Source organism: Lissotriton vulgaris, chromosome 10 (assembly GCF_964263255.1).
Source record: "Lissotriton vulgaris chromosome 10, aLisVul1.2, whole genome shotgun sequence".
Taxonomy (NCBI): domain Eukaryota; kingdom Metazoa; phylum Chordata; class Amphibia; order Caudata; family Salamandridae; genus Lissotriton; species Lissotriton vulgaris.
Window position 1 is genome coordinate 1,105,679 of NC_141698.1, and position 14,928 is coordinate 1,120,606.

The window sequence follows — 14,928 nt, forward strand, 5'->3', positions numbered from 1 at the left end:
AATAGGTAAGCCAACCCCTTACAGGACCCGCATGATCCAGAATGGCGGATCTAGGGCTGCTTTTCTGTGGCTGGGGTGTTGGAAGAGGTGAAAGAGGAGGAGGCCGGATGTCCTTGAGGACGAGCTCTTTGCTTAGCCCTGTAAGACCGGTACAGGGGGTTTTACTGCTGCTGCTGCGGTTGACCTTGCCGGTAGGGGCGAAAGGAAGAGCGTCCAAAACCTCCATACCTTTTGGTAAATGATTCTCTTGTCTGCAGCCCCAAAGATTTGGCAGTAGCCTAACTGCCCTTAAATCTCTCTAAGGCTGCGTCAGCTTTTTTTCCAAAAAGTCCAACACCGTCAAAAGGTAGATCCAATAATGCGGCCTGAACGTCCGGCGAAAAGTCCGATGACTTCATCCATGCAGATCTCCTAGAGACAACAGCGGTTCCCATGATGCGAGCAACCCAATCAGCAGTATCCAGCCCACTCTGGATCACCTGGCGTGCAGCCGCCTGTGCATCAGTCAACACTTCCTCAAAATCCTTCCTGTTATCAGGAATTTTAGGAGCCAACAGACGCAGCAAATCCATAAAGGCATGAATGTATCTCCCCATAAGGCAAGTGGCATTAGTAGACTTTAAAGCCATACTTGCTGAAGAAAAGGACTTCTTTGCAGTCTGGTCCTGTTTCTTGGCATCCTTATCCCAGGCACTTGAGGAAATGCACCCACAGTCTTTTTAGAGCAGGCTGCCTGAATAACAAGACTTTCAGGCGAATGATGTGACGTTAAAAGTTCAGGGTCCCCAGGTGCAACTCTATACCTCCTTGCAACACTTTTAGACACTGCAGGAGCTGTTAGAGGCTTGCTTCAAACCTCCAAAATAGGCTCAGTTAAAGCCTCATTAAAAGGGAGCAACAGCTCAATTACAGAACTTGGGGAATGGAGAACCTCAGTAAGAAGATTAGATTTAAATTAGACCGTAGGCAAGGTTAAATTCAAAAGTTCTGCAGCCTTCCTCATAACCATGTGGAATGGCTTAACATCCTTTGAAGAAACATCAGATACAGATGGCAGCTCCCATTTAGGAGAAAGCTCCAGACCTCTAGCCTCCACTAGATCTTTAAAACAATCATCTTGAAGCTCACCTTCCTCCATCTCAGCCTCAGCCTCCCTATACCTTTGTTCTTCCAAGAGGCGCTGAGCATCCCTCCTAGATCTCTCCTTCAACAGCCGCGCCGTCGGATCCGTGAAGGACTCAGACGGGGCCGGGATTGACTCCGAAGGCCCAGGGCGCTGTTCACGAGGCCGACTCGGAGCAGGCGACGTCTGTATCAGCGTTGACAACCTCGGCGGAGCCGAGTACTGCCAAGGCGGCGTCGGAGCCGGCATGAACGACATAAAGGGAGCTGGAGCATAGGAGTGGGGAACTCTTAAATTAAAAGCCAGAGGACCCATAGGACCCGAAGGTGCACCAGAGGGGTACCACTGTCTGGAAAAGACACTATACATAGCATTTAAAAATGCCGAAGGATCTTGACCTGGGGCCGGGAAAGGAGGGTGAGAACCCTCAGACTGACCCTTTATAGGCTCCGGATTCGCCTCTTCTTCCACAGGTACTGAACCCTCATCCAAAGGGACCTCTTCATCCTCTCGAGCCGGGGACGGCACCGGATATGGATTCGGAACCGGAGTCCGTGAATGAGCTCGCGATTCCAAAGGCGAAGCCTCACCTTCTGGATCAAAGACTTCCGGCGATAGAGAAACACAAAATCCTTCCCATGCTTCTTCTTAGGCGACTTCGGTCTCGAGTCCGAATCCTTACCGGAGTGATGTCGATACCCATGCCTTTGTTTCTTATGTTTTTTCTTCGACTTCGAAGCATGATCAGATGAAGACCTCGAAGGCGACGCCTTACGGGATCTTGACCGCGACCTCGACCTTCTCGAACGTGATCTCGAAGTCTTCTTTTCTTTACTACCTCTCAACTTCGCCATCAGAAGCTTGGTCTTCCCTCTAACGAAGCGCCTTCGGGTTCATTTTTCTACACGAAGAGCAGCCGTCAACATCATGGTCCGAACTCCGGCACCAGATACAATCCTCGTGCGGGTCCGTGATCGACATCATCTTGCCGCACTCTCCACAATAACTAAACACCACTGGGTATGGACTCCCAAGCAGCAAGGGCAAGTCCTGCCAATTATGTATCACAAAAGAAAATGCCAATGCTGCCAATGTCACTCCCTAAATTATTTATCTTGCTCACACATGAATAAAACACTATGTGAGAATTGTCTGCTTTTTGAATCAATCTGTCAGTTTTTTATTTTAAATATTCTTTTCGTATTTGATTTTTTCACATTGTAAATATTTCAACGAGACATATCAAAAAAACACATCACAAACAAACATTTAACCACTTGTTATTAAACCTCCCCTTTTGTTTCAATCATACACATTCACCTTAAAGATCTTTTTCAAGCATACTTCTCACACATTCATACTTCTAACATACCAATATCAGAAAAAGCTGTACTTTGTACAATTCTATATACATGTTTTACAAATGGAAACCATAGATACAACTTTAAAGCATAAATCAATATAATCTCAATATTGTTTGGATTTTCTTATTGTTTCGACATAACAAGATTATGACACGGTCTACGCGTTTCGAACTCTCTTTATTGCGGAGTTCTCGAATTTCCGAATGTTGCTGACGCAAGGGGGATATTCACAAGGTGAGGAATCCACTGGCAGATGTATCTATCAGAAACACTGTTTTTAGCGTGAACATTTGTGGCGTTGCTTTGTCTAGTAGTTGGAATGGTACTTTTATCAGCTGTGCAAGCACTATATTCAAGTTCCATGTTGGTGATGGCACCCTTTTTAGAGGTGCTATTCTTTTTGCTCCCAAGTGTACTTTTAATGTGTAGCTTAGTTTACTTTGTAGTAAATGTGTCAGGTACTTTAGAACAGTGTTTTCTCTTGTGATCTTCTTTGAAAGATGTTCTTTAAAGGCACCATTAGGAGTATCTTCTCCATTTTGCTGTGTAACATTTTCTTGTTGTAGGTTTTCTTGCTTCTCTTAGTACTGCCTTTACGCTTTCTGGCTGTTTGAGGTGTGCAAATTCTAGGTTCTCAGAAGCCATGCCACTAGGCTTAGGCTCTCGGGTTCTGGGTGAAGTACCTTTCCGTTTTGCATTGTTCATAGGTCTTGCCTTTTTGGAAGCTTGTGCACTATTCCCCGAGTTATCTCCATTATCTCTGAGAACCAAGTCTGCATGACCTACTGCGGAGCTAGGAGAATTAAGGTCATGTGGCTGATTCTGCATTTGCTGATCACCTTGTGGAGAAGTGGTGTCGGGGGGGAAAAAGCGTAAGTAAACATCCCTGACCAGTCTATCCATAGCGCACTCCCTAGGGACTGTTTGCAAGGATGCCTGAATGCGGAGCGTTGGCATTTTGCATTGTGGTGAGTTGCGGAGTTCCCCATCTTCTGAATATCTTGTGGAGTTCTGATGGATTCAATTCCTATTGGTGGGATGCTGACGTTTGTCTGCTCAGTCTGTCTGCCTCTACATTGTCCTTTCCTGGCAAGCGTATTGCAATTATGTCTATCCTCTTTGGGTTTGCCCATTTTCACGGTTGCTGAGCTACCGTTGAGTGCTAAAGACTGTGTCCCTCCTTGCTTGTTTATATAAAACATGGTGGTTGAGTTGTCTGTTTGTATTAACACTTTCTTTCCGTAAAGTTCTTTCTGAAAGGCTTTTAAGGCTAGGAACACTGTTTTCAGCTCCAGGAAATTGATGTGTTTTACCGCATCCTCCTGTGTCCACAGTCACCTCACTTTTGAGGTTGTTCATGTGTGGTCCCCATCCTATTTGGGAGGCATATGTTATGGTCACTGTTGAAGTTGGTTGTGTGAAACGTTTTCCCTGAGCTATGTTTGTTTTGTTCCGCCTTGCCATCTCCTGATGAACTGTCTGTGTGACATCCACTAGATCCTCCCAACTCCGTGTTGCTTGTGACCCTTGTGTTTGGAGCCATTCCTGGACCGGTCTCATGTGCAGCGGAGAGGCGGTCGATGCATATGCTTTGAAGCCTTCACAGCCAGTTGACATTGGGATGTACAACCAAGTCATACAAAAGGCAGCAGACACATATGGGGTACAACTGGAAAAAGAAAAACCACAATCCTGTTTTCTACTAGATACTCTGCACATCCTGTTAAATGAATGCGTGAGGCTATCATTCCTAGCAGTTTCCCCACTGTCAGAGGTTGCCCCCTGTGGTATATATGTGTCTTCTTCAGCATTGCTAATGCTCTCTTTTCGCTTGGGAACGCCTTTGCTAACACTGTATTTATTTCTGCGCCTAAGAACACTTTTATGAGTTCTGGCTCGGTCGATGATTTTTCCCAATGTATTGAAAACCCGAGTTGAATTAGTTTCTCCATCGCTTGTTGTATATGCTGTTTGCAGAGACTGTAGGAGTTTGTCTTAACCAGTGGTCTAAATACGGTAAACATGAATTCCTTGCCTTCTTAGAAGAGCAGCTACTGCTGCTAGGCACTTGTGAACACTCTTGGTGCTGATTTTAGTCCAAATGCCAGTACTTTGAATTGGTAGTGTGTTTTGTTCACCACAAATCATAACAGATTATTGTGTCTTCTGTTCACAGGGATGTGCAAGTATGCAATCTTTAAGTCTACGCTTGCCACGTAATCTCCTTTTTGCAATTGAGGTGTCACCTCTTGCGGTGTAGCCATCTTGAATCTTTGTGTTTTTATGAATTTGTTGGAAAACCTTAGGTCTACTATTGGACACAATGTCCCGTCTATCGTTGGAATTAGGAAGTACGTTGAGTAAATGCCGTAGTTCTTTTCCTTTTGTGGCACCTGTTCTATGGCATCTTTGGCTTAAAGTTCTTGCACCTCCTGGAGTAATTGAGATAATTCTCTTTGAGTGTATCTTCTTGTTCGTTTTTTTGTTTGGAGGTTGCTTTGTTACCTCTAGGCAGTAACCGTACTGTATTATAATTAATATTCATTTGTTTGAAGTGATATCTCCATTTCTGGAGTAAGTACTTTAACCTGCCTCCTACTGGTGTAGTGTGCTGGAGGAAGCGTTTCCTTAAAGGATGATGTCTTTGCATTGATTGCGCCTTTGGGAGTCCACACTGATGTCTTCGGCGAGTGCCCCCCTTTTGTAATGCAGTCACTTTGTTGTGGTCTGCAGTCCTCCCTGTTGCGGTTGCCCTCCTCCCCGAGGGCGCCCTAGAAAGGATTGTCTTCCCTGTTGGAATTGCCAATTCTGCTGCTGCTCTTGTTTTTGTCCCTGGCTTACTCCTTGGTAAGCTTGTTGATACGTTTGATGCGAGGCTGTAGGTTGATGGTTACCTCTGCCCGCTGGTCTCCTTGAGTGTGTGCCTCTACGCATGTCTCTGAATTGTAGTGCGTCCATCGACCTTGCTGGTTCATTGTCCTTTTTCAGCGGATTTAGTTTTTCCATCTATGAAGTTACCAAACAGTTGTTCTCATTGAATGGTGAGTTTAGTATGTTATTTTGCACTTCTGCCTTGAATCCTGAGATTCGCAGCCAAACATGTCTTCTTTCGGTGATGCCGATCATCATCTGCCTTCTAGATGTGTCTGCAGTGTCTAGGGCTGATTTTAAACATGTATTTTCCATGTTTTTTCCTTCTTCCACTAAGTGTCTTGCCCTTCTTTGGAACTGTTCTGGTAGGTGCTTTAGTAGTTCTCCTGCCTCTTCCCAATGCTGATATGCGTGCACGTTTATCAATGAATTCGAGTTTGCTAGGCACCACTGCATTGCTGCACTCCTCTCGACCTTTCTCCTCATAAGGCCCATTCTCTTGCTCTTTGTCTGGTGGTGGTCCAATGTAGGTTGGTACATTTGCCCTTTTCCTAGCCGTGGATGTTATGATAAGAGTCAGCTGGCTCCGAACGCTTTGCTGTACATAGGGTCCTTTGAGGAGTGTTTGTATTTCTTCTCACCTCTTGGTGTGACTGCTTTGCATGTGGCAGGCTCTTTAAATGCTTCTTTCCCTTGATCCAATATACTTGGTAGCATGGAAGAAATTGGTTCCTTGATTGAGTAGGCAGCAAAGTCTCTAGTAGAAAACAGGATTGTGTTTGTTCTTCCAGTTGTACCCCATGTCTGCTGCCTTTTTTATGAGTTGGTTGTACATCTTAATGTCATCTGGTGGTGAAGGCCTCGAAGGATACGTATTGACTGCCTCTTCTGGTGATTCGGCGTCAGGATCCTGCCATTGTATGTCTTGAATCTCCGAGGTCGCCGAACCCTAATACGTCAGTGCCTCATCGTCTCCTCCGTCCTTGAAGAAAAATTCCTCTTCTTCGTTAAGCGGTTCAGGAGTCGTTGGTGGCTGTAGATCTTCTACAGCTTTTTCCGCTTCTATCGAGGTTTTTGGCGGTATCTTGAATTGCTTGAAGCGGTCGCTGAATTCCTTTTTGTGTTGCAAAATATTTGCCATTTCTGCTTCTAGTCTTTTTCTTCTTCTCTATCTCCGACGCATGAGTTAAGGCAGAGACCCTCAACCTTTCTTTTCGTGCTTGACGACGCCGACACTGTTGTAAAAGGCTGTTTCGACCTCGAAGCGTCTTTTTCGGCACCATCTTTCGATGTCTTCCATTGTTTGAGGGTCTTCGCCATCACAGAGTCCTTGTCGAAGGATCTGACAGATTGTTTGCCTCTGGAGGCGACTGCGGTCGTCGAGTGTTTCGACGCCGAGGCTCCTTTTGATTTGATTTATTAATTTGTAGAGCGCGCGATTGCCCATGGCCGTCTTGGAGCTGTGTAGATTCAGAGAGACTTTGGAGGACTTTGAGACATTTTTTCATGTCTCTTCTTGTTTTTTCGAGGTCGACGGTTCCCTTACCTCCTACAAAGTCTTCTTTTCAACCTCGACGATTGGGACGTCTATGTCCTTGTCGACATCAGGGCCTTCGGCGAGGTTGTCCACCTCTTTGCTGGAAAGGCCCAGGTCTCCATGTGAGGGTGGTGGCCCCATGTTGTAGTTGGTTTTTCTCTGTCTCTCTCTTACTCTCAAAATCTTTGGGGTGAAGGCAGAGCACGCATTGCAATCTTCACTTAGGTGATCCAGCGGCAGGCAAAGGTTGCAGACCGGATGCTGATCTTTTTGTGAGTACTTGTGATGACAATTCTTACAGAACGGGAACGGTGTCTTGACCATTACCACACACTGGGAGTCCCATGCATGCCCATTCTCAGTGTTGTCAAAGTTCTGTAATTTTCATCTTTTCGGAGCACTCCAGCTCCTAGGATTGTAGTCCGATATGTCAAAAAAGCATTGTAGCGCTGTTCTGTAGTAGTTTATCCCAATTTATGTGGATTCTTCTCTCCAAATCTCTGGAGCTTCTTCCGTATCGATCCAGACCCAATGGCGAAAAAAAAGAATCTTTAGAAGGCGACCAAAGGCGGGAGCTTCCGGAGGAAGCACATCAACGTCACAGGACATCAAATGGTGGTATGTTGAAGCCCACCAACAACAACAAAAAAGAGAAAGACTACAATTCCGAACCCAACCACTAGATGGCAGAATAATGCACAGCATGTGAATCCAGAAAAGCTTCACGCTGCAAAACACCCACTTACAGTTCTGCGCTGGAACTAAAGCAAGTGTATCCAAACCTTTCCAGATACACGCACAGGCTGACAAGGCACTGCCAAGAGAGAACATCTGCTGGCTCTGCCAACATCTTCCCACAGCAGCTCTCAAATCCCACTCTCAGGCCCTCGCTTTCCTTTGCCCTTCTCTGCTCTTTCCAGTTCTCCCAGGCTGCTCCTCCAGGCCTTCCAAGCTACTACCAAAGCTCTATCTGCTCTTCCCAGCCCTTCCAGGCTGCTACCTAAGCCCTATCTGCTCCCTCCCAGCCCTTCCAAGCTAAGCTGCTACGTAAGCCCTATGTGCTCTTCCCTGCCCTCCCAGGCTGCTCCTCCAGGCCTCACTGTACCTTCCATCCTATCCTTCTTAACCCTTCCATACCGACCCCCCCAGCTTTACAACGCCCCTCAGCTCAGGCTTCCATGCTGCTGCTGCTCTCACCTCCTCAAGCCCCTTCTAGCATTTCAACCATCTTTTACACACAATACCTTGAAATTGGGCTGGCTTTGCTTCCGGATGTCCTCTACTGTGATCTTTGACCTGGCATAGCCAACAATGTAGGTGTCTTCAGGCAGCAGGCCATCATTATACAGCCACCTAGAAGCAGAGAGAAAAAGATTTCAAAAGCAGGAAATGATTAATGTAGAGCGGTCTAATGGCGAGGGCACAGGCTGGGCCCTCTAATACCCACGCGGATAAACCCCAGGTGCTTTGCACAGGTCTGAGAGTGAACCCTGGGCTGTCTCTTTACAAAGCTACGAGAGCGAAACCTGGCTGTCTCTTGGTGATAGGGGCCACAAAAAGAGAGCAAAACTTGTACTGTCTCTTGGGGACAGGGGCAGCAAAAGGAGAGTGAAACTTGGGCTGTCGTTTGGAGTCAGTGGTAACCAAAGGAGAGCAAACCCCGTGCGGTCTCATGGGCTCAGGAGCAACCAAAGGAGAGCGAACATGGGCTGTCTCTTGGGGACAGGAGCAACCAACAGCTATTTGCATGGGGGAAATATCTTTGCCTGGGCGGTTTCGTAGGACAGACATCTTTGCATGGGTGGGTTAATGGGCGAGAGATCTTTGCATGGGTGGGTTAATGGGCGAGAGATCTGTGCGTGGGCTGGTTCATGGAGGGGAGGGGGGGGGGGGGAGATCTCTGCCTGGGCTTGTTCAAAGGGAAAACAGCAACCCCAGGTCTTGGCAAAGAGATGAGAGAAAAACTGAGTTCTGTCAAGAGGAGCAAACCCAGAGCGGTCTCTTTTCTGAAAGAAAGCCTAAGACTATCTCTAAGGAATGAAAGGGAGTCCTGAACAAAATCATGAAAAGTAAAGAGCTGGCAATGCATTGTGGGATACAAGCAGGAAAGAGGCCCGCACTGCCCTAGGAGGAGAAATCCTGGAGGGCCTCCAGGGCAAAGACAGAGAACACTGTTTCAACATGGGGCAAACAGTGCTGGGTAGTTTCAGAGTAGAGGTAGTTATGAGTGGTCTCAGAGTAGAGACAGTGAAGGGTGGTCTCAGAGTAGAGTTGGTGATGGGTGGTCCCAGAGTAGAGGTAGGGATGGGTGGTCTCAGAGTAGAGGTAGGGATGGGTGGTCTCAGAGTAGAGGTAGGGATGGGTGGTCTCAGAGTAGAGGTAGGGATGGGTGGTCTCAGAGTAGAGGTAGGGATGGGTGGTCTCAGAGTAGAGGTAGGGATGGGTGGTCCCAGAGTAGAGACCGTGAAGGGTCGTCTCACAGGGCAGAAGAAGCACAGCCTCACAAAGCAGAGAACACCCTGGCCAATTTCGCAGGTTTATACAAGCACTAAGCTTTTCATTGGGAGGGAGGTGGCTCGCTGTCCTGCATGGGTGAGCACCCCTAGAAAGAATAGAGGTGGATAGGGAGAGTGGCTGGCACCCCCTGATGGACAGGTTAAGAGGTAGATGGACAGGGGAGCCTTCAGCCAGGTGTGTTAGGGGTAACAAGATAGAGTAAAACCCACAAGGGATGGATTACAGGGTAATCAGGTATGGAGAGTAGCACCCCCTGAGGGATGGGTTCAGAGGTACTTGGACAGGGAAAGGGGAGCCTACTGCCAGGTGCTTTAGGGGTAAATGGACAGGGAGCGTGGTGCCAGCCCTTGCTCGATAGGTTATGGGTACCTGCTAGGGATGGTAGATCCTGCTACTAGAAGGGCTTGGTTGATAGAGAGAAATGCATCCCCGGATGGACAGGTTAGGGGGTAACCGGGTATAGAGAGTAGAGCCTCCGGATGGACGGGTTAGGGGGTAACCGGGTATAGAGAGTAGTGCCTCAGGATGGACGGGTTAGGGGTAACCGGGTATGCGGAGTAACGCCTCCTGATGGATGGGTTTGGGATAGGCTGATAGGGACAGGATAGTCTGCTGGTGGATTGGTTAGGGTGGAGGGGGAGGGGGGCACCCTCTGTTGGATGGTTTAGAGGCAGGCAGATCGGAAAGGAGCCTGCTGCAGGTGGGTTTGGGGAAGATGGATAAGTGTGGCTCCCCCCTTGCTGGAAGGGTTAGGGGTAACTGGGCAGGGAGAGTGAAATCCACTTGCTGAATGGGTTGGGAGTAATCCAATGGGGAAGTGATGCCCTTGCTGAACGGGTTAGTGGTTAGGTGGACACAGACAGAGGCACCCCCCCCCCCCCACCCCGAGGGCTGGTGAATAAGAAGAGTGGCGCCTCCTGTGGACTCACCAGAGTGTCGGGTAGATTTTCTTCTTGGCCAAGTCTCCCTGCCAGACAACAAGAAAAGCATGTTTCAGGGTAAAATCAAATGTCGAAAGATGATCACATAAACATACACATACACATGTTATGCGAATTTGATATTGCGCACAAATCACCCCTAACATGGAAACCAAAGGACCCGCGGTCACAGATGCCCGTAAACCCTCTTCCAAGGCACCCATAGAGATCTATAGGATTACAAGGACCTTGCACAACCCTGCCCTTGGAGCGCCACGGAGGTTGTCTCCTGTCAAGGACGTCTCTTCTAGGTCCTTCCAAGCCTTTGAGACCCCACTAACACTGAGGTATTATGGAAACATTACACAAGCTCCCACCAGACTTAGGTGCAGGTGGCACAAGCACTGAGCACCACCTGAGGTGACGGAAGAGTCATGAGTGCCCAGGCAGGGCCTAGGTGCCACAGCACAGAGTACAACCTGAGGTCATGGAAGAGTCATGAGAGCCAGGTGCCACAAGCACTGAGCACCACCTGAGGTCACGGAGGAGTCATGAGAGCCAGGTGCCACAAGCACTGAGCACCACCTGAGGTCACGGAGGAGTCATGAGAGCCCAGGCAGGGCCCAGGTGCGACAGCACAGAGTACCACCTGAGGTCACGGAGGAGTCATGAGAGCCAGGTGCCACAAGCACTGAGCACCACCTGAGGTGACGGAAGAGTCATGAGAGCCCAGGCCGGGCCCAGGTGCGACAGCACAGAGTACCACCTGAGGTCATGGAAGAGTCATGAGAGCCCAGGCAGGGCCCAGGTGCGACAGCACAGAGTACCACCTGAGGTCATGGAAGAGTCATGAGAGCCAGGTGCCACAAGCACTGAGCACCACCTGAGGTGACGGAAGAGTCATGAGAGCCCAGGCCGGGCCCAGGTGCCACAAGCACTGAGCACCACCTGAGGTCACGGAGGAGTCATGAGAGCCAGGCAGGGCCCAGGTGCGACAGCACAGAGTACCACCTGAGGTCATGGAAGAGTCATGAGAGCCCAGGCAGGGCCCAGGTGCGACAGCACAGAGTACCACCTGAGGTCATGGAAGAGTCATGAGAGCCAGGTGCCACAAGCACTGAGCACCACCTGAGGTGACGGAAGAGTCATGAGAGCCCAGGCCGGGCCCAGGTGCCACAGCACAGAGTACCACCTGAGGTCATGGAAGAGTCATGACTGCCCAGGCAGGGCCTAGGTGCCACAGCACAGAGTACCACCTGAGGTGACGGAAGAGTCATGAGTGCCCAGGCAGGGCCCAGGTGCGACAGCACAGAGCACCACCTGAGGTCATGGAAGAGTCATGAGAGCCCAGGCCGGGCCCAGGTGCCACAAGCACTGAGCACCACCTGAGGTGACGGAAGAGTCATGAGTGCCCAGGCAGGGCCCAGGTGCGACAGCACAGAGCACCACCTGAGGTGACGGAAGAGTCATGAGTGCCCAGGCAGGGCCCAGGTGCGACAGCACTGAGCACCACCTGAGGTCATGGAAGAGTCATGAGAGCCCAGGCAGGGCCCAGGTGCGACAGCACAGAGTACCACCTGAGGTCATGGAAGAGTCATGAGAGCCCAGGCAGGGAACACAGAAGGAAGGGAGGTAGAGGGAAGAAAGGGCATAGGCTCACCCTCCAAAATACCTTAGTCACAAAAGATCTCTGGGGAACAGAAATCAAGAGCCTAGCTACTAACTATAGTCCCATTCACAACATTCATTGGGGTTGGAATGGTGGATATAGTGATAGAAAAAGAGAATTGCTCTTTTTCTTGGTGTCCCCTCACTCACCAGGGTTGCCCCACGGTGACATGCTTCATCATAAGGGGCCATCCCAGTCCGCTACGGACTGGGGCGTGCTGCGACCACGAGGTGGTAACGTTAAAAACGGGGTGGAACTAAATTAATGCATGCATGTAGTACCTACGTAATCAATTGAATCACATGGTTCATGTGGTGGGGCCTAACTGCGCCCCATGGACTCGGAGGGGTTCAGTATCCCAGCAATTTGCTAACAGGATACCTCCCTCATTTAGCACCTAGTCACGCCTCTCCGGTCCGAATGTAGATTCAATTGATTACGTAGGTACTACATGCATGCATTAATTTTGATTGCAGCATTCTTCACTAATTAGCTGATTACAGCGTCTTGTAGGAGTGGCGAACACAGGGCTGGTCCTTGTGTAGTCCTGAGGAAGTGCTTGGGGGATGCACGAAACATGCTGACAGGAGTTGATAGGATACCCAAAAAGCAATGTATTTAGGTGTACCTAATAGTTCCACCCCATTTTTAACGTTACCACCTGGAAGCAAGAATAAACTATTTAAAGCTTACTAGGCAGGTATTTTTAAACCATTTTCACATATACCACTCCATCACTACACCCGCACCACACATAGTCAAATTATAAATGCTCCTACGTAATTCGTCAGTCGCAGCACGCCCCAGTCCGTAGCGGACTGGGATGGCCCCTATGATGAAGCATGTCACCGTGGGGCAACCCTGGTGAGTGAGGGGACACTAAAAAAAAGAGCAATTCTCTTTTTCTATCACTATATCCACCATTCCAACCCCAATGAATGTTGTGAATGGGACTATAGTTAGTAGCTAGGCTCTTGATTTCTGTTTCCCAGAGATCTTTTGTGAGCCCAGGCAGGGCCCAGGTGCCACAAGCACTGAGCACCACCTGAGGTGACGGAAGTGTCACGAGAGCCGAGGCAGGGCCCAGGTGGCACAAGCACTGAGCACCACCTGAGGTGACGGAAGTGTCAAGAGATCCCAGGCAGGGCCCAGGTGCCACAGCACAGAGTACCACACGAGGTGACGAAAGTGTCACAGGGCCCAGGTGCCACAGCACTGAGCACCACCTGAGGTGACGGAAGTGCCACGAGAGCCGAGGCAGGGCCCAGGTGCCACAAGCACTGAGCACCACCTGAGATGACGGAAGTGCCACGAGAGCCGAGGCAGGTGCCACAAGCACTGAGCACCACCTGAGGAGACGGAAGTGCCACGAAAGCCAGGTGCCACAAGCACTGAGCACCACCTGAGGTGACGGAAGTGCCGCGAGAGCCGAGGCAGGGCCCAGGTGCCACAAGCACTCAGTACCACCTGAGGTGACAAAAGAGTCATGAGAGCCGAGGCAGGGCCCAGGTGCCACAAGCACTGAGCACCACCTGAGGTGACGGAAGAGTCATGAGAGCCTAGGCAGGGCCCAGGTGCCACAAGCACGGAGCACCATCTGAGGTGACGGAGGTGCCACGAGAGCCCAGGCAGGGCCCATGCACGCAGGACACGTGAAGGCCCACTCCACAACCAATCCTGGATGATAAGCGCCTGTGGCTCTCAGACACCAGGACCGAGGACATGAGCCACCACGCACACTGCCCCGAGTGAAACCTGTGCCAGGGGTCCTGGGCAGTTCGTGGTGACGGTGGCCTTCCACTGGAGTGACAGGCCACAAGTATTGTGTGATCAAGGGGGATACATGTCCTCTAGGTGCTTGGCTCGCTCACAGGTCACATTTTCAATATGCAATTGGTGTAAACCCCCGCTCCAGGGGGAAGCTGGTCGAGGGCAGATCTACAGGAAACCAGTCAAACACCCCCTTTGAGAGAGATGCTCAGGCAAGAAGGGCTTCGGGGAGTTTCTCTCCTGCAAGCCAAGTTTGGCACAGGGTGCGGCGCGCTCTGTGTGCACAAGGAAGGATCATGTTCGCCAGAAGTCCTTTCAGCACTGTTTGTCTGGAATTATCACAACAAAGGCATCTCAGTGCACAGAAGGGAAAGTGACTGCAGGTGAAAGCAGGGCTGAGATTACTGCAAGCGGCAGTGACTCAGCAGAAGGGAAGGGATCTGTGCACTTGAGACTGTGTGGGGGGGGGCAATGGAGGGAGGGAGCATGGCATGGTGAGAGACACAAGGAAGGGAATCTGTGCACTGGCGACCATGGGAAGCATAAGGGTGAGAGATACAAGGAAGGTAATCTGTGCACTGGCAGCCATGGGAAGCATAAGGGTGAGAGATACGAGGAAGGTAATCTGTGCACTGGCGGCCATGGGAAGCATAGGGGTGAGAGATACAAGGAAGGGAATCTGTGCACTGGCGGCCATGGGAAGCATGGCGGGGTGAGCGATACAAGGAAGGGAATCTGTGCACTGGTGGCCATGGGAACCATGGGGGGGTGAGAGATACAAGGAAGGTAATCTGTGCACTGGCGGCCATGGGAAGCATTGGGGGTGAGATACAAGGAAGGTAATCTCTGCACGGGCGGCCATGGGAAGCATGGGGGGGTGAGAGATACAAGGAAGGGAATCTGTGCACTGGTGGCCAGGGGAAGCATAGGGGTGAGAGATACAAAGAAGGTAATCTGTGCACTGGCGGCCATGGTAAGCATGGGGGGTGAGATACAAGGAGGGTAATCTATGCACTGGCGGCCATGGGAAGCATGGGGGGGGTGAGCGATACAAGGAAGGGAATCTGTGCACTGGCGGCCATGGGAAGTATGGGGGGTGAGAGATACAAGGAAGGGAATCAGTGCACTGGCAGCCAGGGGAAGCACGTGGTGGTGAG

At 50.1% G+C, this 14,928-nt stretch overlaps 1 protein-coding gene across 3 annotated transcripts in view; it reads right to left on the reverse strand.

Annotated features, from left to right (window-relative positions):
* G6PD (glucose-6-phosphate dehydrogenase) overlaps positions 1-14,928 on the reverse strand; it is a 193,070-nt gene that overhangs the window by 90,922 nt on the left and 87,220 nt on the right. For all 3 annotated transcript variants that reach the window (XM_086940135.1, XM_086940137.1, XM_086940136.1), the window contains exons 3-4: positions 10,342-10,379; positions 8,140-8,248 (exon numbers count right to left, since the gene is read on the reverse strand). In XM_086940135.1, the coding sequence (XP_086796261.1) occupies positions 8,140-8,248; positions 10,342-10,379 (147 nt within the window). The remainder of the gene's footprint in view (positions 1-8,139; positions 8,249-10,341; positions 10,380-14,928) is intronic.